At 39.0% G+C, this 25953-nt stretch overlaps 1 protein-coding gene across 2 annotated transcripts; it reads right to left on the bottom strand.

Annotated features, from left to right (window-relative positions):
- Positions 1-88: 88 nt before the first annotated feature.
- map4k5 (mitogen-activated protein kinase kinase kinase kinase 5) lies at positions 89-25472 on the bottom strand. 2 transcript variants are annotated; one of them, XM_057342291.1, is made up of 33 exons: positions 25316-25472; positions 24488-24682; positions 21802-21859; positions 13405-13495; positions 13235-13299; positions 13091-13146; positions 12903-12950; positions 12759-12801; positions 12599-12671; positions 11880-12011; positions 11703-11765; positions 10520-10601; positions 10243-10362; positions 9858-9936; positions 8997-9055; positions 8844-8911; positions 6920-6964; positions 6786-6825; positions 6485-6701; positions 6100-6185; positions 5963-6004; positions 5772-5856; positions 5537-5616; positions 5395-5455; positions 4422-4536; positions 4168-4226; positions 3982-4085; positions 3695-3872; positions 3545-3613; positions 3334-3426; positions 3161-3231; positions 1811-1866; positions 89-1039 (listed from the first exon to the last, which is right to left on the bottom strand). In XM_057342291.1, exons 2-33 carry the CDS (start codon positions 24593-24595, stop codon positions 952-954), a joined length of 2634 nt encoding a protein of 877 aa, XP_057198274.1. In that variant the 5' UTR covers positions 24596-24682; positions 25316-25472; the 3' UTR covers positions 89-951. The 2 variants fall into 2 exon arrangements, with proteins under 2 accessions (XP_057198274.1, XP_057198273.1); XM_057342290.1 differs by having other exon boundaries at positions 4422-4539.
- Between the last annotated feature and the right edge of the window lie 481 nt (positions 25473-25953).

Here is a 25953-nt window from a genome sequence, read left to right on the forward strand (position 1 = left end):
ACAGCAAAAGGATGATTTTAAACACAAAACACAAACCTGTACATACATCATGGCTTTTCACACGAACACACAAAACATCCCATACTGTTAACAAGTGCCTTTTTATTACAAAAGCTGCATACATTAAAACTAAAGCAACGGAAATACTCGAGATATCACAGTAACCTCACATCTCCCATGTTTTGTCATTTTTAAATACAAAAAGAATGTACAAAAGTGCTTACATGGTGCAAGTATTGAATTAAAGTTACTTTTAAAAAGAGATAACTGATATTTTAAAATATTACTCAGCTGGAGAGAGAAATAAAAGATGAGAAAACAGAAAAAAAGACCTGCAGCAGAAAAATATTCACCAGTAACATGAGGGCGAGATGCATCACTCACATGACTCAGCTGAATAAATAACACTCATTCACTCTCCCAAAATCTTCCGGACGGCAGATACGAAAACCTGCCATTTTAAATTCCCATGAACACAAACTTTATAGAAGCTCAAGTTAGTTACGTTGACTAAAACCGTTCCCTTATATGGCACATGTTGCGATGCACTGTGCCCAATGTTGCATCTTTGCAGCAGTTGGTTTTATTATTATTCGTTTAATATTAAAATGATTACATTTAATAGGGTTAAAAAAGTTTATTTAATGCAAAGCAGTATTGCTTGCAGTTCTGGCTATTGCTTGATTTACACAAATATAACGGGCTGCTACTGTATACAAATGCGTGAGGTTTTATTCTCAATGACCATTGGCTCGCTGAGGTAAAGTCCGAGGGGTCTCAGGTGAAGCACAGACAATGTGTGTGAATAAGGCTGCGGTGAGATTTAGCACTAAACACAGTCTGCTCATCAGCTCAGCTGTGGTTGTCCAGCACATGGGTGCCTTTCCAAGTTAATGCACCATTTACTGCCATGGCTCCAGGTACAGCGTGTCCGAACACCTGGCGGCGGTGCTAATAACTGTTCTCGTGTCCAGCCAGGATGTAGAGGTTACTGAAAGCTGTAGGGTTATCTGTAGGCCTGCTCTCGAGCACAACCACCCTAAACACAGACGACCAAATATATATTAATACACAAATACGCTTATTTAATATAAATAGACAGCACATGAATAATACACAGGAGACAAGAGTAAAGAAAGATTGAAAAGGGGGTGGAGGAAAAAGATGAGGGGTTGCGTGAGGTTGGTCCCAGCGTGAAGCGGCTCATGTCCTCAGTGGCAGGAGGTGACAGATGAAATTACAGTGCACAGACACCAGCCTGGCAATGCCAGTGTAAATAAAATATGGAGATCAGGTAGGGAGAGTGAAAGAGGCATGCAACATGTTCTAACAAGGGTCCTAGGGTGGTACAGTGGCATTTTGTATTGTGGTGTCAATGCAGATCAGTTTCTCGGTCAACAGTAAAAAAAACGAGGTCATTTATCTAGGTAGACTGGGCTGGTAACTAACATACAGACCTCACAAAATGTCGACAATTTTGCTTCGATCTTTAGTTCATTCATCAAAAATGCTGAAAGTATTTAACCTCTTACGCAACACAAAGCTCAGGTAACCCAAATAATCCGGACTCCCGAACCGCAGTGCTTCCCTCACTATAGAAACAAATCCAGGTGGGGACACCACGTTCTCCCGATCGGCTTTTTTCCCTTCCTGTGTCTCTATTTTTGTTCACTGCGTGTGTGGTTAGATGGAGAGTTTCGGGGAAGGTGACAGGGTGGAGTGATATGTTTCCAGGTGATGAAGAGACTGGATAAAAAAAGGTAATGATGCAAGAGAGAGATACAGGAAAACGATTTGATCCGGTTCTAACCTGTCTGATCCCAGGAGTCTGAACACTCTGCTCGGGTCCGAAATCTCCTGTGTCACCTGCAGACGAGTGGAAATATTCTTTAGTAAACAATCGCTCATCTCCAAAAATAGCAGCAGATGTCAAGAGTCATGAATGATTATTTTATTCTTTTGACCAATCCTCTGAACACAACTATTCCCGTGGCATCTTACCACACCCATTCAGCCCTGAATGGTATAACAGTACATACTGTGCAGTGGTAGAAAAATATCAACCGACTACGGCTTTGTTATTTTTAACACGTGAGTGACAGATTTATGGATTTGAATGAAAATACAGAGCAGGATGTGCCCTAACAAGTCAAAGGAAAAACAATTTAGATTTTATGGTTGTCAAGCAGCATCACAAGTCTGCATTACTATACAATACAATTAATGGATACCTAACCACACCCATCTATATGGCCACACCCATTCCAACAAACTTTTAACAATGACTGGAAATATTACACACTCCAGCAGGAAACTCCAAGAAGTTGCAGAGCAGGTGCACCACCTGGGTTTTAGGGTAAAGTTTCAAAGCTCACCCTAAACGGCCACACACACAAACATACAATCGAGTGCCCTTCAGAGTGGAGTCAAAGAAAAGAAAACAGCTGAATTATTTAATCCATTCCTCTCTGGCCAGCTGGAGCTTTTCTGATTGTACATGAATTTTACATCATCCATCACACCCTGTCATCTAAACACACACTCGCTCTCTGTCCACACACGCACACACACACACACACACACACACATGCACACACAATATCATATATCATATACAAAGTGCTTCAACTCCAGGAGACCTTTGGCATTTTATTGTTATACGCTGCGAAGCATGAAACCACACATCAATTAAGGCAAATCTATACTATCTTTGTGCATGCATGCATACACATACAAACTCTTCACTAGAATAAGCTTATGTCCCTATGTTAAGTCCTTTAGGGTGGGTTTCATTGAACAAACACTGTTGCTGAAGGGAACAACCTTTGTACATTGTCTACGGCTAGGGTTAAAGGAGTAGTTCACCTTCAAAATGAAAATTCTGTCATCATTTACTCACCTTCTTGTCATTTCAAACCTGTATGACTTTCTTTCTTCCGCAGAACACAAAAGACGATATTTTGAAGAATGTTGTTTTTTCAAAATATATTCTTTTGTGTTCTGCCGAAGGAAGTCATAAGGGTTTGAAATGACAAGAGGGTGTGTAAACAATGACAGAATTTTCATTTTGAAGGAGAACTACTTCTTTAACTAATACATTTTTTTAACTTAATTTGGAGTCTAGAAGAAGCTAAAACAAGTCACATAAGTGTGGGTTTACCTCATTGGACTTGAAGTTCTTTCCCTGCATCCCATGCTTCCAAAAGGCCAAAACACTGTCCTGCAGACAAACTAAAACACACGATCAAAAGTCATCAAAACATACACAAGCAACACAAAAGAACAAAAATGATGACGGCTGTTGCTGGATTACAGTAGAAATGAATCGCTCACCTACGGAGTCCACGCAGAAATCGAAGCTCAGCTCAGACGCCAGTTTCTTATTGGACTTCAGCTTTCCATGCAAGTTCACAATTTTTACATTCTCTACAACCACATGATCACATACAAGATTCGATCACAACCCTTTTTATTTTTTAAAACCTTAGTCTTGTTAAATTCATCATTGTGTGTATTCTTGTCGCAGAAAGATGATGTCACTCACTGTCCAGGCACACGAGTACGGTGTCTCTCTCTAACTGCGTCACGTGGACCGCATCAACCTGGTTACCACCTACACGCAGGTGTACACACAAACCATCAGAACACTGTATGTGGCAGAGGTGATGAAAAAGTGTGTGTGTGCCATCCGCACCTGAGCCGATCTCTGTGAACCAGGACGAGCAGGAGTTGAGATTGATGGTCTGGAAGCGTACGACCTGGCCGGGCTCTGTGCCCTGACTGACCGCCACACACATCAGTGGATACTCCTGCTCCGGGACCACCAGCATCTCAAACACACGCAGAGGACTGGGCAGCGGGAAATCAAAGTGCTGCGGGAGAGAGACGTAAAAGCTTTATAATGTAATATGCTCTCTTGTTCTATGTTGAGTTTAATTCAATTTCTATCTGGTTTACAAAGTCTGCACGCGTGTGTCTAACCTTTATAAGCATGAATCTCTGCATGGGTTCGTACCACTGCAGCAAAACAATCCCAGACTGCAAAGCACCGCAGAGATACTTATGACCTGTATAGGGATTCCGAACTGACAGAGAGAGAGAGTCTGAGAAACCGAATGCGTGTTTGTGTGAGTACTGTGTTGTGTGAGTGTATGTAAAAAACTTTACCAATGCAACACTTATGGCAGCCCTTGGTGTCTGGAATTTTGGTTGTGAGAGCAAATCTCCTGTAAAAAAAAAAGAAAATCGACCAATCAAGACATACCCTTTTCAATATCGGTATCTGCCATTAAACCCCTCGTATTGGTCCATCACTACTGGACATGGGTTAAAAGCGCTCTTTATCTCAAATAGAGAAAACAGAGAAACAGAGAAACAGTGTGTGTGTGTGTGTGTGTGTGTGTGCGCGTGTTTGTGTATACCTGGGCAGTATCTTGTCAGGAAACCTGTGGGTGTGAAACTGTGTGGCTAGTCCTGGTTTCCTGAGCTGTTCGAACAGCCCAATCAGATTATGGGAATACAACTGAAACGTCTTGCCTTTCAACGAGAGAAAAACGCAAGTCTTACACATACTACACACAGGATATCACAAGTAAAACAACTCCAATAATTTGTGCTGATGAAGATGGAAAATGATGCCCCGCAGAAATGAACAGCTTTCTCTGCACCAAGAAAAGCTGAGCTATGTAGTTTTGAAAGATCAACCAAACAGAGTAAAATCAGTGAAAGAATGAGGCCAAAGTGATGGTGTGACACTGGCGGTGGGCATGTATGCTGAAAAGACAGAGTATTTACCTTCTGATTATGGTGGTTTAGACGTTAGAGCAGCAAGCAGTAAAATCAGCCGTGAACAGGGACAGATAGACAGACACACAGAGGGATCATGTAGGTAATGCTTAGATTCTCAGTAACAGAAAGACAGAAGACAGCTTGATCAGACTGAAAAGGATGGTTCACTCAGAAATGTCAATTCGTTATCATTTACTCACATTACATGCTGCTAAATGTCTTTCACATGTGTTGCACGTATGTAATTGCAACTTTTTTTATATAGAGTATAGTATATATACAGTATATCATCAATCCCATTTTATGTACAGACTCCTTAATGATTGTTTTTTTTCAGAATGTAATTTTGGTAATATGTGATATCACTTGTTTATCAAGTGTAAATTGATGGTCTATTTAATGCTGATGTCTCATTGAAAAATAAAACAATTCATTTGTTAAGAACCTGTAATAAATGCTAAAGGGTCAACAAAACAAAAAATACAATGATGACAGAAGTACAATGAGGTTTGGAATTCCATAATGACGAGTAAATTATGACACAAAATTCATTTTTGAGTGAACTATCCCCCTTCGACAAACCAGCGTGAACTGACTCTCACTCACCTGATAATGACATCAGATTATTATTGATTATGTAGAGCCACGTGCATCGCCGTGGAAACAACTGAAACACATCAACATCATGTGAGTTCATGGACCTTGTTGGTCTGGGTCAGAGGTAAAAAGTCAAGAATTTCAGTTGTACCTGCTCCATGGTGGCTTCATGAAGCTCATTCAGGTTGAGAGTGTAGATACCGTCCTCTGTGCCAAATATCAGATACTGGTCTACGATGCACAATCAAACACAAGATATAGTGTCACATTAAATCGGCACAGATAAATTGGCCGGTGTCTAATACAGTGATGTTTGTACCCCTGTATATGTTGTACTGATATGTTCTAATGTTTTCAGCACTGACACAAAGCATAAGACTCTTTACCTTTAGTATCTGGGTGAATCCATGATGTGGCACAGTTAATTTTAAGAGGGCAACCATCAAACACCTTTGAGAAACAAGCTCCCATCTACAGACACACAGACAGAAGATGACAAAATATGAGCCTGTGGAATCTGAATAACTGACAGATGGGGAAATATTAACATGCAAACAGTCTGTGTGATGCAACTCACCAGGACTTTAGGTGTGGGCGGCAGACCATTTATAGCAGGTTTCTATAAAAAGATCATGCTCCACTTTAGCACAAAAAATGAAAAGCAACATTCTGCAGTCACACACAACATCTCAGGACGAATACACACACACTTACAGGGAAATCTTTTCTTTCTTTCCTCTGGGGGCGATTGGGAGTTGACTTTGACACATCTCCATTCAAACTTCCATCTGAATCGTCTTCTGCAGAGAGATAAAGTGAGGTTTTATTCTTTTATTTAAAAGTCCAGTGTATGAAAGTTAGCGGCATCTAGTGGTGAGGTTCAACCAACGACTCACTCCACCCTCCCCCTCCCGTTCGAAGCACTAAGGCAGCTCACACAGGACCAAGATGTCATCATACTGTTCTGCACGCTCGTGGAGCATAAATGCGCTCTCGCAAGGGTGTGTTTATGCTCGTGGAACTGTTCTGTGCGCGAGTTTTGGGTCTGTATAAACGTCATAGGAAACAGCGTATACACACTATGAACTGTGTGCCTTACCATTGTCTGCATTGTGTGACAGAAGGCCCAGGCTGCTGACGCTCACAGACATGTAATCAGACTGGTTATGATCCGTGTTGCTTCCTCTCTCAGGTGTGCTCTGTCTGCGATCCACTGGTGCCGGCCCGTTATCTGAACATGGGTACCTTCGCACCGTCTGAGAGCCGTCGCTCAAACAAAATTCTTCAGATACACTGGTGGGCCGTGCGTGAGGGGGCTGATGAGACAAAAGCCTTAAACTGTAGCTGTGTAACCAAAGCATGCATTTTAGACAGACACACACACACACACTCAAAGTTACCTTAGGAGGCAGAGGTGGAGGAGCCTGTTTAAGAGTCGAGCTGAGGACAGAGAGAGAAAGAAATGATTAACCTTGTAATAATGTCTCCGTTATGCATATCTCTGATGTTTTCTAAAAGTGACATCAGTACTTACATATCAACTTCCTCAAAAGCATCTTCTAGTGGAGCCATGTGTCCCCTTTAGCAACAAACAAGAGAGAACAGAAAAACAGAATCATGAGTTACTGAGAACAACACAATGTTTTTTCTTTTCGTTGCATTTGCCTTGCTCTCTTTGCTTTGCAGTCAGAGCCGATCCTCCCTATACGGAAACTACACAAGTTGCGTAGGGCCCTTGCACCACCAGGGGGCCTCCTTGAGTACCAAATCAAAAACACTATTATGTAAACAAGAAATCTGCCTTCAGAGTGTTCTGTTACAAACTTTACAGGAATCATTTGGAAATTTCTTTTTTAATACTACATTTATTGAATTACTGTGACATACTCGGAGATCATGCAGTTCGCGCAGGTGATGACATGCGCATAATGTGATGATGCGTCTTTACATATGACCGTGGCTTCAAAACGAAGCCATCCGTCTGTAGCGGAAAAACAACACGTTAACAACGTGACGCAAAAGAACAAGAAGGCATGTGTTTTTGTACTATTTCAAAGTCTTATTTAGTTTTGCCAAATTATGCAAGTACCGATTTACAAATTCTGTCCACTGGCATACAGTTGGTTGGACTGTGAACGTTCGATAGTCGTGAATTTAGGGACCGTCTCCAAAGTTACATACACATTAATATTCTAACTTCAATAGCATTTACAAGGAATGACTTAGTCACAAAACCAGCTGTACAATGTTCATGTGAGTCTCAGATATAATGCACACCTCTGTATTTCGTTTGCCCATGATAATATGTCATTTTTGTGTCATCACATTTAGAGAATAATTGAGGTGTTTTCGTATGCTTAGATTTCTTTATTATTTTTTTAAGAATATATTTATTGATTTTCAACTTTTAAACACAACAACTTATCAAATAAACAAAGTAAATAAATAAATACATACAAAATAAAAAAGAATGGAAATTAGGTAAAAAAAAAAGTATAATAATAATCGGCTCACCACTTGATTAGATCAGTAAAGCTATAGACAATTTTTAATGCAACAATATCTGTATTACAAAGTTATATCTCCCTAAACAAACCCTCTAGAGAAGATAGAAGAAATGCTTAGTCCCATATATGTCAGGTATGGTTCCCACCTTCTGTGAAACGTGTGATCTTTGGTAAACTATATTTATCATGTTTTATTTTTGTGAATCACTCATTTGATTAGTAAAAAGCTAGATGATTCCAGAGCCATGTTTTACTTCAGGTAAAGGATTGCTTACATCCAAATGTGAATTTTATTTTGTACTTAATTGTTCTTACTGTCAGTTGAAGGTTTTTTGTCTTTAAACTAATTACTTCAAGAAATGGAATGCGCATGCTCGACCTGCGCGTAATCTGTACGCGAGGTAACAAAATTCCGACGGTGCGCGTACTATTCTGTTGGCGAAATTTGCATCACGCGCACACTGTACGCTGTCCCTCACGTAAGCGCAAAAAGGGAACTACACTTCAGGATTAACCTTGAAGTTGCTAGCACCGCCTCTACCAGCTACAGGAACACTCTGTGACTTTGGAGCATCTTTGGCACTTTCAGTGCTCTTGGAAACATTTTGTTAGAACACAGTCCAGGTTTCTTTGGATCTGTTACGTATCAGTGTTATAACACCTATGGCTCACATCAAACACACATCATTACCGTAAAAATAACTCCTCCTCAACCCTCTTCAGAAGACTCCTTCAGCAGAGGAGTGCACGAGGGGAAAGACGGAAAGAGGAAAAAACAACAGAAAATCAAAGTAGAGGGACAGACACACAGACAGACAGGCAAAAGGAACAGGAAGTGCTCAGACATCTGGAAGTTAAAGGGATGATGGTGGCCATACAGGATAGCGATTGCTGGAGGCGTTTTCATGCAGTCACCAGTTATAATGACAATCAAAATGAAGTTATGTTTACCTGGAGGAGATGGGACCTTCTGTACTCGGGCTCCAGGGGGATGAGAAATTATTTTCTTTAGTCACGTCCTACACAAAGACATCAAATATTTTACCTTCTTCAAACATAATCTGCATATTTTCTGTAATTGCTCACTGTGACGTTTTTTCTCACCATCTCGGTACTTGCTTCCGTCTCCTTCATCATGGGGGGCTCGAACTTAAACTTGTCAACTGAAACAAAAAGACAAGATAAATGAATAGACATATATCAAAATAAACATCATATTACTGCACTGGTGTATTAACTAGCTATGCCTGTGTGAATATAAATAACGTCAAAATCTTATCAAACTCATTCAGCACTCCTCAGAAGAAGTCTACTGTATACACACATAAGTAAGCCCAAGACAATCTGCTTCAGGTTTCAATCAAACATCCTACATGTAATATCACGTCTCCACCGCCGGGGGGCTCAAGTTGCACATTCTTATGTGAACTAACATGTACAGGAAACTCTTTCTCCATTTACGAACACAGTAATGCCGACTAAAGTCACGTATCATGAATGTGTGTGGTTAACAGATCTGAGAAAGCACAATAATGTGATGTTACCAAAGGTGTGTGTGTGTGTTTCTTTTGGCATACGAGACACTACATAAAAAGGTGTTAATAAGTAACCAACGTACATGGGAACATCTTCAATACGGTTTAAAAAGCATCCCTGAGCAAATACCCAGAGAACTGTATTCTACACAAATAATGTCTAATAATGAAGAATCTAAAATATTAAATATTTTATTACAAATATTACAATAACTCTATTATGGCCGCTTTAAATTATAGCAGAGAATGAGTGAGCGTGTCCAAACGTTTGTCTAATACTATATGTACACAGTAAATACACACATTCTCATCTGACAAACACTGACGCAGATCAGTTTCACAGATGTGTAACCAGAGACAGTGTGGTTACAAGACAACACTCATCACAGTCATCATCACGCTCAGGCATGTGATTGACAGGTACACGTACAGTTGATCTGTGACTGGGTTTTTTCAGCACGAGAATTCCTGCTGCGCGTCGAGCGGATGGTGTGACGCTCTGCGAGCGGCTGCCAAGCAGAAAAGACAGAACACAGTCAACTGACCCATTATACCACATTTACACCGTCTTTCAAATGTTTACACATTTAGAGTTACGCGCACACTCATACACAGATCATGTGACTATTATGTACCTACATTTACATGCTTTTATACACAAGCAGACACAACTAAAATGTTTTTTTTTTACTTTTGGAGATACCCATAAACTCTCTCAAACACACATTTGCACTCACACACACACTTAAACTTGACATGCAATAAATGCTCTCTCTCTCTCTGTCACACAGATACACACAGGTCACGAGCATTACCTCCAGGTCATCTTCATCTCCCTGGTTGTAGTGAGACTGATGATTATCTGGGTTGTTCATCTTATCAAGCAGCTCTAGAGCTAACCGCCGAGTCAAACCTGTCTGAGCCACAAACGTGTGCTGCACGCACACGCACACACACATAGATGATGTGGATTTTAAATGCTGCTTGTGATGTGTGAAGATGTTTCACACATAACACCAACCACTAAATGAGTTAAAGCAGACGTGAGCATGTAATATAGACCTTGAGAATGAAGACTAAGGAAATGTTTACCATGAGTAGCTTCTCAGCTGTTGGTCTCTTCTTGGGGTTCTTTGTGAGAGCAATTTTAACAAAGTTATGGAAAGGGGCAGACCTGCAAGAGACAGAAAGAGAGATTGATGTTAAGAATGGTGAAACACACCAACTTATTAATACTTTATAGACGGTTTCATTGGACGCACACGCCTGGCCCTAAGTTAACTTCTGGTCTGTGTTTATTGATCAGTCCGGCTAGTGGCTAATAATATAACTTTATATTTTATTTCATTTATATTAAAATTAATTAATGAATATATTATTGTGTAATAATTGTATTAAATAAACAATTTGTTGAATGGGTCATGTAACTTTGTTGTGTTTAAGTTTAGCCAAGTAACAGTTCTAGTGGTAACCCAAAATAATACTGGCTAGTCATACTTTTACCTTGCTAGCTAATGTGACTTGTTATTTCTTTTGCTTGTTTTCAGAAATAATCTACAGGAACTCAATTCTTTGCGGATGTGTACCGGAAGTTAAGTTTGGGTCACAAAAGCGCACATGCGCAGTAACGTTCGTTTATGTTGTTACTTTGAAACTGTCTGTAGATCCTTTAAAGGGGTCACATGACACGGCTAAAACGAATATTATCGTTTGTTTTAGATGTAATGCAATGTGTATACACAATAAAAAAAACAAATTCAAAAACGCTGCATTTTCCACATACCGTGCATGTTTGTATCTCCTCTTTGCCCCGCCTCTCTGAAACGCGCAGATTTTTTACAAAGTTCATCGCTCTGAAAAGCGAGGTGTGCTATGATTGGCCAGTTAACCAGTGCGTAGTGATTGGTCGAATACTGCAAGCGTGCTGGAAATGTAACGCCTCTTACCATATTTGGAACATCAGCTTCCAAAGCAATTGTACTGACAGGTACGCCCACCTTACTTGCGTTTACATTTGGGCGGTCTTTGTCAAATCATACCACGAACTGACGTAGATTTGTGGGGGTGTGGTTACACGAGGCGTTTCAGGCAGGTCTGGGTGAGCATTCGCTTTTAGATAGAATGCATATTTTGTTCCGACACTTTAATATTTGCAATTTTACGTGTCTAATACATGCATGGGCAACTTACCAAAGACACAGAAAAACACGTATTCGCGCCATATGACCCCTTTAATATGATGAAATACACACAAAAACAGGCCAGAAACACTCACCATTTGTTCTTGTCCTTTAACTTGGGTGGCTGAAAGTTGCTTTTAGACATCAGAAACAAAGCCCTGCAAATACAAACAAAGTTGTATAAGATGTATGAGCATAAGATAAGAGTAATTTTGTGAAGATGTGCTGGCAGTTCAATGGTTAACCAGCTTAACCAGTGTATGTGTGTGTACCTCATGGGATGCAGGTCAAACATGGGAGGCTGAAGCTCTGCCAGTTCTATGGATGTGATTCCAACAGCCCAGATATCACACAGTTGATTATAACCCCCGTTCTTCTCTACTGCTGCCACCTCTGGAGCCATCCTACACAAACACAAAGATTACAATACATGATAGAAAAAACAAATTCATAATAGTACACAATATAAACACCACACAAAACCTTTAAAATAAAAAAAATAAAAAATGCATATAAAACTATGCACAAATATATAATAAACAGCATAACAGCGTAACATTTTTGTTCAGTTCCTCATGGGACTCTTGTGCACTTTGCACTTGTCTTTCCTTGTCCAGTCGACTGCGTGTTGGCAGAACCTACCAACTATAAGCTGCAGTTACAAATCCCAGAAATCCTAAGGGAAGCATTTAGGCCTTAAACATGCCGTTTATAGGTTTTGAATGTTTGGTTGGCAATTATTTCGCCGCCTGAATTCCATCCAAATTCACTTTTTTATGGTAGATTTTCCATCTTAAGATCCGGATTATGAAATTCTATCCAAATTTCCAGCACTGTTAAAGACACAGGAACCTAGTGTTCTGTGATATTCTATCTATTCTAATTTCAATCATGTTTTGGACTTTCCAAAAATACAAAAAATACTTTTGCCTGTTTATCATTCACACATACTGACACAACATCTGAAATATTCACACACAGCACGGCTTACCAGTAAGGCGTCCCAATAAAGGATTTTCTCTTTGCCATTGTGGCTGTAATTTTAGCAGCTACTCCAAAGTCCGCTGCAAAAACAGGGAAAAAAACTATTTCATGAATTCACATTCAGTGACACGCACAGATGCACAGTGCATTTAGTGTAAAACTCTCACCTAATTTGACATCACCATTGTCTGTAAGCAGAATATTCGCCCCCTATAGAATCAATAAGAAGAGCGTTATTAACTAACAGGAGAAAAGTGTCGTAAACACGCACAAAGTGATCAGGAAGTGCTTGATTTATTGAGATTCATTACCTTGATGTCTCTGTGCATCTTCCCTTTGGTGTGCAGATATCCCAAACCCTAAACAAACACAACACTCTCTCAGATTGGATTAAATATATATATATATATATATATATATATATATATACATATACACACACACACACACACACACAAATGTAAGAATGTCAGCATTGAGTATGTTTGAAGGATCTAACCTGTAAAGTCTCTCTGCACACGTAGGCAATCTGAAGTTCAGAGAGGGGTCCTGTAACTACACATGCACATACAGTACATATCACTGTCAGCAGTGCTGTAAAGGGAAAAACAAATCACGTTTTTCACACAGCCAATGGATTTACCATGATAAATGTCCTGTAATGATCCTCCGCCGCAGTATTCCATACAGATCCACAACTTCTCACGGCTAGAGACACAAAGAGAGAGACGTCTTAAAATAGATATTACTTTAAGGAAATCCATTAAAGTTTATTGACATTATTGGTGGTTTGTGTATGTATGCGTGTGTTACCAGAGGTAGCTGCCAAAGTAAGCCACAATGTTGTGATGGGTGCATTCCTTCACCATAAAGATCTCTTGCTGGATGATAGAAAAATCATCACCTGTAAAAGAGAGATAATGTTAGTGCTCATATTTTCAGAATCACTAGCTGATGGCTGGAGAAATTAAAGAGCAGAAAGACTGTTGATGCAGAGAGGAGAGATGGAGAGCAGATGTTTGGATGATGAATGCTTCCTTCTGTCTCTTCCATAAACTGATCATTAGCTAAATGTTCTAGTGCTCAACTTGTGTTTATAGCACAAACCTTGACATAAATTCTTATTGTTTTTTTAAACCATTTCAAGTCATATAAATGTGAGAATTGTCCTTCAATGCATTTTTAGGTAAGGGATAGTTCACACAAAAATACATTTCTTTGTTCTGCTGAACACAAAGGAAGATATTTGGAAGAATGGCAGTAACCAAACAGATCTCATCCCCCTTTTACTGCCATATAGGGGAAATAAATACTATGGGAGCCAATGGGGGATGAGATCTGTTTAGTTACTGACATTCTTCCAAATATCTGCCTTTGTGTTCAACAGAGAAAAAACATTTATACAGGTTTGGAACAATCTGAGGGTGAGTAAATAATGACAGAATTTTCATTTTTGGGTGAACTATCCCTTTAATGTGGGTGACAAACTACAACATCAAAAATAAACCTATTCCTTATCTACTGTGTATATTATATTGTATATAATATTATTTAAAAAAACTTAAATGAAAAGTTCACTCTGTTTTTTTAACTACCAAGAAACAGAGCATTTCTTGGCTTCTGATCTATAAAAAAGAGTCGCAAATAAAGATATCAGCCAAACTCATAAATCCAGAGTGAAACCTCTTTGCAATCCTGTCTTTCAGAGCAGTGACTCACACGACACCCTTATGTTTTAAACAGCTCTTGTTCCCTGTGTGAGTCAATAACCAAGCATCTTCACTTTAAACTAGGGATGCACCGATACAATTTTTTAAAGACAGAGTACGAATACCGATATTTTTTTCTGGTACTCACCGATACCTATAACCGATGCCTGTATAATGTACAATAATGTTAATAAACCAGTATCTTACTTGTACATTTTCTTTTTTTCTTTTGTTTTTAGGTCTATTTAAATTTAAGTACTATTTTTTAATCAAGTTCTATTTTTTATGATAAGTAGCACAATTTTACTAGCACATTTACTTCAGTTTACTAAAGTAAACAATATACTCTGTGGTCAAATTATAAAATCGGATCGCCGCAAATGGTGTTTGCTCCACAAGCACAATGCGTTCAGTACACGTAACCGCACCACTCTTTCACACACGGTAACGCAAAACAAGCAGAATACATATTTAAACAGTATCTGAATATTTCGTTAACTGTTACTTTAGCTGTTCAGCGCTAATTTCTTGGTAGGAAATGCCTGGATTCCTCGATTCCGTCTGCGTTTTCCGCATTGCGGAAATCATAGGGCTCTATGTATGTCACGTGAGGTATCGGTCTTTGGTATCGGTGTGTCATTACGAGTACGAGTACATGAGTTTGGTATCGGCCGATACCCATACTGGTGCATCCCTACTTTAAACACATGATCCCTTTATGACAATGGCTTTGTAGAAGTGAATTATACATTGCATTCAGCAGATGGCGCTTTTTTTCGTTACACCAGGTAAGGTTTGTCATTACTTAGGCTATCTATTAGGTTTGTGTTCAACAGATTCAACTGAAAATTATAAAAGTTTTCTTTATTTCTGTTTTTATTTTCTATTATAAAACAACCTCCTCTTATGCTGTAAAACCTCAACTGATAGATGTGAACTGACTGTAGTCACTTCTCTATTCCAGTGCAGACCAGAACACCACACACTGAACACAACACCTCCGTTTCACACGGACTGGCTCTGTTTTACACATCACTGCAATTCTGACACAACATTCATGAGAACACACACACAGACACATCAGCTGGGACAGGATGAGCCTTTGCTTTTCAACACCTCAGACGCAGAACTATGCCCTGGGACAACTGCACATCAACATCATTTTGTGTGTGCATGTCTGTTAGATAGGGATGTAACGGTATCAACATTTCACGATACGATAGTACCGCGATATGCTGACTATGATACGGTATTTATTGAATTTTGTGCAGGAAAAAAACAAAACAAATGAAGACTTGGAAAAATGTGGCATAAGTGTTTATTAAACTATGACTGAACAAAGATCACATTTATTATTTTTAGATTAGGTCATTTTAAAGTGCAAAGAACAGTAATATAATAGCATAAAAATTAATAACATAAAAATTGAGAACATGAAAAAATTGTTGTTTGTCAATTTTTCACAACTCTCAACCAGTCAGGTACTCGCCTCATTCACTGCTTCACTCACTGCTATTTTTTTTCTCCTCGTATCATCATGAAACTTTTCGGGGTGATTTAACAAATGGCTCTTCATATTAGTCTTATTCCCCGAATTGTACTTCACCGCAGTCTGGCAGTGTCTGCATATTGTTTTTTGTCTGTCCGTCACCTTTTTTTTTTTTTTTTACGGGAAAACCGAAATGCTTCCACACATGCGATTTATAATTCGCTTTAGCTTCAACTAGAGGTGGGCGGAATGGCCAAAAATCTATTTCAAGGAATGAGTAATTTTATTTCACGGTAACGATATATTTCATGAAACAATCTCCCATTATAATTCTATATTTTATACCTCATTTTTCTTAGATTGATTTAACCAATTTATTTATTACAGTTCATTTAAATGCTCACCATAGTTAAAATGTAGGTAAGTTATGAAAATGTACTAAAGATATCAAATTAAGTTCTGATAATCAGATGTATTATTTATTCATATTTATCTTCTGGCTATATCATATCTTCCTACTGTATACATAAGACAACATATATAACAGTAAAGTATGAATATGCACAAACAACGAGAGTACAGTATATGACTAAACTGGTGTTCATGGGGTCTGTACTGTAGGTCTTTATCGCTCTTCACTCTCTATTAGATGAGCACTTTTAGTGTGTTGCGACTCTTTGTCTTTAGGTTTGTTTATTCTCGGGCTTGTTTTTGCACTGCGAGTCTCTGGTGACTCCTCACGCGTCTCCCAAAACTGGAGGTAGAAGCGCGTCACATCAAAGCGCTCGTGCACGCGCTCGCGAGCATCATCGCGCATTTCAACGCAAGTTTCACCTTGGCTCGCCTGAAGTTAAACTTTATAAAACTATTAACAGCTTTTCAAAACAACCTGACTTCTGAAATACGTGTTGAGATTGAGCTTTTTTTAAATGCAGGCGCAGATCCCTGCACGATCACTGCGGGTGAGAGAGAACGCGCCGGACTGGAGCGCATCACTAAACTACAGACTGAAAGAAGGTCAAAACAATGTTTGATACGTTCATTTGTTACGGGTGGATTAATTCAGTAGTTTTTTTCAGAATAGCGCCTAATTTGCAGCGCGCCGAGTTAACCCCGCCTACTTATTTACATTCCGCTGAATACACGGAATAGAAAAATCTCTTACGGTTGACATTTTATTCCGCGGTAACGGAATATTCCGTCATTCCACCCAGCCCTAGCTTCAACAATTTGTAAATCCGTTTCTATGCCACTAGCGGCATCCGCCACTTTCGCTCAACTTGATCTGTAGCGGGCGGCAGCAGAGCGCAGAGGATGATGGGCACGCATGGGTTGATGGGAATTGTAGTTCCCGCTTCCCTCAACTCGCTCCATTCGGCTGAAAAAACTACACTCTACCTGGAAGATCTATCGTCATGCGACCACGATAGTATCGGAAAAAAATGACGATCCTATCCTACGATACTTCGATATTTACAATACCGTTACATCCCTACTGTAAGATGAAACAAAAATCTACACAGTTAGGAACGTCTATGAGCCTACCAGAGTTGACCACTTCCTCTTCACTTAAAACAAACAGGCCATACCCAAGAGCATGTGTCTATGAGATAATGTAAGAGAATATCTTTCTGTGTGTGTGTGTGTGTGTGCGTGTGTCAAAGAGCAGCTGGGTATCTGTCTGAATCCTGTCTGCTTCCAAAGCATGAGGCATTTCTCAATAGACAAGCTACTGTAACATACAATAAAAAACAAGCTAATGACCAACACCCCTTTGGCTGAAATGGCCCCCCCTCAACCATTTGAACTGGAGAACTCAAAATCTCACACACCGTTGTATAAACACATCATTATGAAGCTATTTGTATGCATTAACAGCTGCATTTTAAATTGAGACTAAAAATGTTGTGGTTTTCGAACTAAGTGAATATTACTTATACTTTTACACATTTTCATTTTAGTCATGTAATGACACGTTGGCCACACATCGCACACATTCTGGACAACCTGTAATTACAGCATGTTGTGTGTGGGTTGCCTTTCGGGCAGGCAAATCCACTAATCCATCTTAAATTTCAAACAATGTATTACAAACAATCTGTTGTCATCTTTGAACATGATTGGACAGCAACAACTACTATTGTCTGTAACAAACAAATGCATTATACTGTGTCTGCACTGGAAGCGACCAATATCATGCTACACTGAGGCTGTCTACAGTAAAAGCTGCACGTCAACATACAAACCACAAACCAATCTTAAAGGGGTCATTTTGGATGGCGAACATTATTGTGTGTATTTGGTGTAATACTGTGCATTACTGTTGCTCCTCTGTGCCCCGCCTTCCTGAAACGCCTCGATTTTTAACAAAACTCATAGTTTGCGAAAAGCACTGTGTGCTCTGATTGGCCATCTACCCAGTGCGTTGTGATTGACCGAATACCTCAAGCATGTGGCGGAAATGTAACGCCCCTTACCATATTCGGAACCAGTACTGTGTGAGTTCAAGCCCAAATATGATGCAGAAAATGCATTTGACCAAGCGGATTAATCAACTTTGCCAGCGCGACTTTGCCAACATAGCGTAACAGATCGGTAAGGTTTTATTTTTAAAAACTATTAGGTTTAACAATTAGCTAACTATAGCTAACTTCTTGAGCTGCCTTTGACGCTGTCTCGACGCAACGCGACAAAGACAATAAAACAAATTATAACGAGGCATTTGTTGCATCCAGCGGGGAAAACATAGTTGCTGAATATAATGACTTATATTTACTTCTTTCGTGTAGCATCACGCTGCAGGGGAGAACAGCCAGAGGATACGAAGCCGAATCCTGCTCCTGATGATTTCAGCCTCGTAAATATAAAAAAAATTCTGCATTTGTGATCGTAGGACCGACAAAAAGCTTGGATTTGCCCCACTTTTTAGAAACAGCCTTTGTGCACAACCAGGTGTTAATGTGCTGCACACACTCAGATTTTGGAGTTGTGCTGTTTTGGAACAGTTTTGTAAATAAAACTTAACCATCGATTTCTAATTGTGTCCTCGTTTGGAAGACCCAACTAAGTAGTTTTCATTTGTAATGAAACACACAGTGTCTCCACGACATGGCGGCAGCAACAACAACACTACAGCAGGAATAGACACGCCATCTTTCTTTGCGTATACATTTTGGGCGGTGTTCATCGCTTCTCACGAACTGACGTAGAAATGTGGTGTGTGTTTAAACGAGGCGTTTTAGGCAGGTTTGGATGAGCCTCCGCTTTTGGTTTGAGACTTAAATTTTTGCAATTTTACGTGTCTAATATATGCATGAACAACTTATAACCAAAAGATACAGGAAAACACAAAATCACATCATATGACTCCTTTAAGCCAAGCCAGTAAAACGAGTGAATATATTTTTGTCTACAATATTTTCTATGTAAATCTTATGGTATAAAACATCTACTTAGGCTATTTAAAAAAAACAATTTTAGTGTGAAAGTGACCTATTTGTCAGATATGGTGACCCATACCCGAAATGTGACCTCTGCATTTAACCCATTCAGAGAGTGGTGATCACACGTACACCCTTGCTCAAGGGCACCTCAGTCGTTACCTGCCGGCCCTGAGAATCGAACCGGCAACCTTCTGGTCACGAGTCCGACTCTCAATCACATCATGTGATGTGATTAAAATCAATTTAAGTTAATATTAAAATTTGAAGTTACACCACAAGAAACACCACAAGCTGGTGGCGACAAAATGCAGGACATTGTTTTTGCAGACACACACCTCCTTTCTAGAGGACCATAAATGATGTTTAAAGGGATAGTACATCCAAAAATGAAAATTCTGTCATGAATTACTCACTCTCTAGTTGTTCCAAACCTGTAAAAATGTATTTCTTTGTTTTTGGACCCCATTGACTACCGGCATAGTAGGAAAAATGACAATGGTAGTCAAAAGTGCCACAGAACTGTTTGCTTTCCTACATTCTTCCAAATATCTTCTTTTGTGATTAACCGAACAAAAAATATTAAGTAACGGTGGTCCAGAACTGTTTGGTCATAAGCATTCTTCCAAATATCTTTCTATGCGTTCATCAGAAAAAAAATTATACAGATTTGAAACAATTCGAAGGTGAGTAAATGATGACAGAATTTCTATTTTTGTGTGAACTATCCATTTATGTGGGATTATTTTCCACACTTGGAGTGTATACTGCACTTTAAAGAAACAATACGGCACTTTTAGGAGGATCTATTGACAGAAATGCAATATAATATACAAAACTATTTCTTCAGAGGTGTATAAAGACCTTACGTAATGAACCCTTAAGTTTGTAATGCCTTAGAATAAGCTGTTTATATCTACATACAGAGGGGCCCTACATACATTGAATTCGCCGCCATGTTTTGTACAGCAGCCCTAAACGGACAGACAACTCTACAGCGTTTCCTCTTCCTCTCCGACCTTGGCAAAAACTGACACCATGATGTCTATGAGGAGGCCTGGAAAGTTCTCGGATGTCACCTAAATATCTCTATTTGTGCTCCGAAGATGCCGGAAGTTCTCTAAACATGTTTAACGTCATGTGGGTGAGTAAAAAAAAATCACACAAAGTTGATTTTTGGGTGAACTTCCACTTTAAGGTACAATGTGATCCATCATGCGTTTGTTTACTTGTATTATTACCAAAGACATACGTCTGGTGTGGGATCTGTTGGCATCAGTAACAACAAAAGAAAAAACCTAGCAATTGAAAAACAAAACCCAATCTTAACCACCTCTCTATGGCACAGCCAGCGGTCTGTGGTCATTCTAGCAATGAAAGGATAAACACTTTTGGATCAGCCCAAATTCTAGGTCCACCGCATTTAAAAATCCTCGTTCCAATTTACTGACAATATATGACTTTGTTTTATTTAGTCATGTTTTTTACCTTCATAGATTTATTTTCAACATTTCCACCAAACTACGAAAAAACCACTCATCTAAAAAAAATCTTCCAGACTTCCAGAGTCATAAATCTTAACAGACATACCACTACGTTGGAACAGCTGGTGAGTTCTGATTGGAATTTTTTAAGGGGGAAGAGTGCAAAACAGCCAATGAAAAAGCAAAGAAATCTACATGCATCCTCAGGGGAACATATCTAAGCTCTTTTTTTCCTTTTTTGCAGCAGGCGAATACTGTAACCAGTAAAAAAACTTGTAAATCAAGTCACCTTTTCAGTTCTGCATAAGCTACTGCTTGTGGTCAAGAGACAAGTATTGCTCACGCACGCACGCACGCACGCACGCACGCACGCACGCACGCACGCACGCACGCACGCACACACACACACGCCCTCTGCGAGACAAAACAAACATATGCACACAAAAACCAGACATGCATATGACGGGCCTCTTTGAAGAGGGCTACTAACATACAAGTACAAGAGAGACTTCTAAAAAGGCAAACACAAGTTCACACCTGCTTTCCGGGTGGACATCATTCCGTCACAGGGGAAATAACGTATGCATTTCATACACTGGTTTGCAATAATTACAATCTGTCAAGCGCCTGACATAAAACAATCTTGATCATTTAGAAAATGCTGCTCTTCTTCATTTTCACACACACACACTTTGACCAGATGTCCTTTAGGCGGCATCACATCTCACATCACAAAAAGTCAAATGTCAAAATTCACACAATCAGAATGTGTGAAACTTGTGCAACTCGTAAGCGTTACTTTCGTTCTCTGACCTACAGGCCTCTCAGTCCAATCTAACCAAAGAACCAGAGAAATATTGAGTCGATTCTTTGTGGCATGTCATTCCAAAAACACTTCTTCATGCTCGCTGAAAACCACTGGGTGAGATGTTCCATCCCCAAGCGCTTAAGTGAATTGGTTTGAACATTCCGTGCTATTTCTCTGTTGATGCTTCATTGGTAAAAACAAAACAGGATGTGTCACACAAGCTACGCCGCAGACTTCACACAGTATCCCTCTGAAAACAACACAATGATCTCATACTCACCAGGCTCGAGTTTGATGATCTTCACTGCCGCAAGTTCTCCAGTAGAGATGTTTCGAGCCTGAAGAACACAAAGACAGAGAGAAAGTTTTAGAAAGCAGTTTCCGAAACACTGGAATGTGTGTGTGCGAGATTCGTGTCTCTGGTGGAAACCGTCTCATCGTTTCCAAATGGAAGTAGGTCGAGAGCCTTCAAAACACACAAGCACACACACTGATACATATGAAACAGATTAAATGAGAGGCATTCTTGCAGTTTAAAAGCAGACAGGATGACGTCTCCAAAATGTGTGTACAGACATATTTGGAAAAATGTTAGCAACTGACATTTCTGGGACATCATTGACTACCCATAGTAGGAAAAACGTTTTGCTTTCCTACATTCTTCAAAATATAATACTATGGTAGTCAATGATGTCCCGGAAATGTCAGTTGCTAACATTTTCCCAAACATCTTTCTTTGTGTTCACCAGAACAAAGAAATGTACACAGGTTTGGAACAACTTTATGGTGATAAAATGATGACAGAATTTTCATTTTTTGGAGGACTATCCCTTTAACTGTATTTCAGACTAGCTTAACAATTATAAAAATCGATTTAATACAATTTGCACTCTACTAATACAATGTGCATAACACAAAAATATCCATGAATTGAATAATTTCCATGACTTTACCAAGTCTGGAGACAAATTATGCATGCCCTCTGTCAAGGTGATTTAACAACAGATAAATTGAGCAATATGATTGAATGTGTGATGCAGGACACATCTCAGAGAGTAAAGTAAGTGTTAAGGAGGAAACAGCAGGTTGTCTGACTCAGTGAGACGCACATCCCACACATACCACAACTTTTCTTTCAGTTGTTCATAAATGACAAGTGAATCTGGCTCCTGTAAAGGTGCGTGACTGCTCCGATCTTTACTGTCTCATAAAACACACAGTAGCCACACTCAAAATCTCAAACTAATACAGTTAATATGGAAGCCACCTGTTATCTGTACCAGATAACTGAACAAGTAGCAAGTATAAAAAAGTAATTGAACCCTTATTTAGTGGTTTACTGTAAACTAAGCCTAACTGTATGATGTAGTCAACTAATCCGACACTAGTGTTAAGTAACTATACACAAGTAAACTACACTTCAGTTGTCTTGTGGACTTTAAGGTTAGTTTACTAATATCAGAATCAGAAAGAGCTTTATTGCCAAGTATGTTTGCACATACAAGGAATTTGTTTTGGTGACAGGAGCATCCAGTACACAAAAACAGCAACAACATAACATAATAGAATACAGTACGCAGATGATTTAAATAAGGGCCTATGGGTATAAAAAATTAAGAAATACAATACAATAAACATAAGATAAAGATATAGAGAGTAAAGCTATGTGTGTATGTAAATATGTACAATTAAAAAATAAGAATAGACTATTGTAGTACAAGTTATGTGCTATATACAGCAGAATGAATGAAATATAATTTACAGAAAAAGTTGTATAAAAATAGATAGTGTATTATCTGGAGGATATAATTAATATTGCACTAATATCATGATTGACTTCAGTATTGTGATGCATTTCTGAGTGAAGCATAACATTAAATAGAAATACAGAGGGCGTGGCGTGTTTTTGGAAATGAATTGGATTTAGAAATGTGGGCATGTGGGCGTTTCTTTCAGGAATGGAGCCCACAGCAGACTGACAGTTGGAGGGGAGGGGCTAACATATGTTCTGCCCAAGATGTCAAACTGATTTCAACACAAAGCAATTTTATGTATTGACCTGTACAAACTATCACAAAACTATTAATGTGCACTTAATAAAGTAAATAGGGTCCATTTTGATTTCATAATTTCATTTAAAGCAGTCGGCAAGATCAATGCTATACTCTCGCACCCAAACAGGAAGTGCGTCTAGCAAACAATAACGGTAGCAGTGAGTGTACTACACACACACACACACACACACACTCCTGCAGTACTGAATGAATGGAAACTACGACATCCAGCAGATTTCCAAGCACTTCCAGACCACCAGCTTCTTTCAAATTCCTAGGGGACACTGTAAGTGCATGTCTGTCCGTGTGTATATTTAGCCTCCAAATAAACAAATTAAACACTCTTGTTGCTCTCACAATCGAAGTCAGGAGGAAAGTCATCTTTCATTTCATTTTGAGTTATTTATTAGTGTTGCTTAAACAAGCTTATGTGACTGGCCATATGCCTATATGCAAGATTACAGATTTGACCAAAGCATTAAAATATGGCACATAACTTGCCAAGTAGACAGGAAAGAATTGTGCGGATGAATTCTGGACTAAGTAGTGAGCGCCACACGTTCACCCAAATTTGTTTTTTGGTTTGTTTGAACTATCACAGACTGAACACCGCACTTCACTGTAGTGTTTGCTGTGTCGATTTACATCTTATCACTAACCAAATTGGACAGGTGTTCAGGAAAGAGTCACTTTCCATTCAAAGCTTAAAATGAAATTGACGTTCAACTTCCACGAGTGGTATGACAGTGCAAAATTAAAACATTGGAAATGGAAATCAAGGCCCAAATCTCAGGTGGTTAGTTTTCCTTCAGGGAACAAAAACATTACTCTATCCTTGTTTTGCCATCATAATGTCTGCCGAGAGAAGGCCGGTCCCTCATGAGACAGTTGCTACGTATTTGCGTTCAGTACCTTATAGACATCTCCATATGTTCCGCTGCCAACCCTCTGGATCAGCTCAAAGTCGTGCTGTGGATTTCTGCGCTGTATCTCCCCTCCGGACCGGCCCAGCAGATCCATGCTGTCGGGCTGGAGGATTTACTACTCTATGTAATGGCCCAGATTCAGTTTCAAACCAGACTTATGATCCAAATCCACATATGATCCCTGAAAAAAATTAAGGGGACCAGAAGAGTGATTATTACATACATACTTGAGATAATCAGACAACTTTAATGCAAATAGACTTGATCTAATAAACACTTCTTTGAGCAAATCAAACCAGATTTCATAAGTGCACATGTTCATATAGAAGTGTACATATTAAGAAGCGCTGATATTAACGTTAGATCAAAATTCAAACTTATATACAATTATTGCCATATGACAAATTGTGGGCATGTCATGTTGTATTAACTAACAATCATTAACTAAACGAACACGCATGTTCATCTTTCGTATAACAAGCTTCAACTGTTAAATAACTTAGGCAGTAAGTTACACTGTGGCTCAAAATCTCCGTGCGAAGCTACTCAGCTAACTTCTGCTAACTAATCGCACACAATCACGTATAGCTTTAAACCTAAGTATAAAACCATAATGCACAAATACATACACAACATAAACAATCATTCAAACCTCACTAAAATAAAGTTACATTTAGGTGAATATTTTAACGCTATTGGGTGTCAGTGACAGTAAAGTTTAGCCGAAGCTAATGCTAACGCCATGAAACTCACAACGTCACAGTTACCAAACTCACTAAATCACTTAAATACAAAAAAATTGTTTGCAATTCACCATTTGCGCTGTTGATATTTATCCACCGAACCCACGAGAATTAGAGTTTTTCCTAAATACTGAAGATCATTTTGCGTCGAAATAACCATCGGAACAGGAACAGAGAAGAGCAAACTAACTTCAACTGAAGCCAGATCAGACCCAACACACACATGCACTCGCACACATTCTCACACATACGCACGCTTGTATTGCCAGTGCATTAACAGCTGCATACAAATACAATAGAAAAACCCAACATAAGTTATATAAAAAGGTTATGTTTAGAGTTTTGCATATATTGTACATAAACAGTGTACACAGTAAACAAAGTAAACATGTGGCACACGCAATGTTAGTAACTTAATAACAATATTTCATTTTTTTGTTTTTACTGTATGTCACTGTGCTTCATTTGCATAAGAAATAAATGTACCTGGGTACAAATATGTTGTAGTTTAGACAATAACAACACATTTGTTGTTTTAATTCCTGGTGTCATTTATCATTTTTCTTATCTTAAATACAATTGGTTAAGTGTTACAGTGCGTGAAAGATAAAACTTTATTATTCCGTAAACGTGTGCGTTTAGCGACATCTAACGGACATGGTCGGATTAACACGTACGGCGAAGTTTATGAATGTTATTAAACGAAGGC

The sequence above is a fragment of the Triplophysa rosa genome, linkage group LG9 (genome assembly GCF_024868665.1).
Source record: "Triplophysa rosa linkage group LG9, Trosa_1v2, whole genome shotgun sequence".
NCBI classification, from domain to species: domain Eukaryota; kingdom Metazoa; phylum Chordata; class Actinopteri; order Cypriniformes; family Nemacheilidae; genus Triplophysa; species Triplophysa rosa.

Bases quoted from the DNA above. Each gene is read 5' to 3' on its own strand.
- map4k5 (XM_057342290.1), bottom strand. From the start codon at position 24,595: ATGGATCTGCTGGGCCGGTCCGGAGGGGAGATACAGCGCAGAAATCCA. The intron at 4,227-4,421 runs GTATACACAAAC...TTTTTTTTACAG, and splicing joins CCTGACAAGATACTGCCCAG to GAGATTTGCTCTCACAACCA. The intron at 1,040-1,810 runs GTTAGAACCGGA...GTCTGTGTTTAG, and splicing joins AGACTCCTGGGATCAGACAG to GGTGGTTGTGCTCGAGAGCA.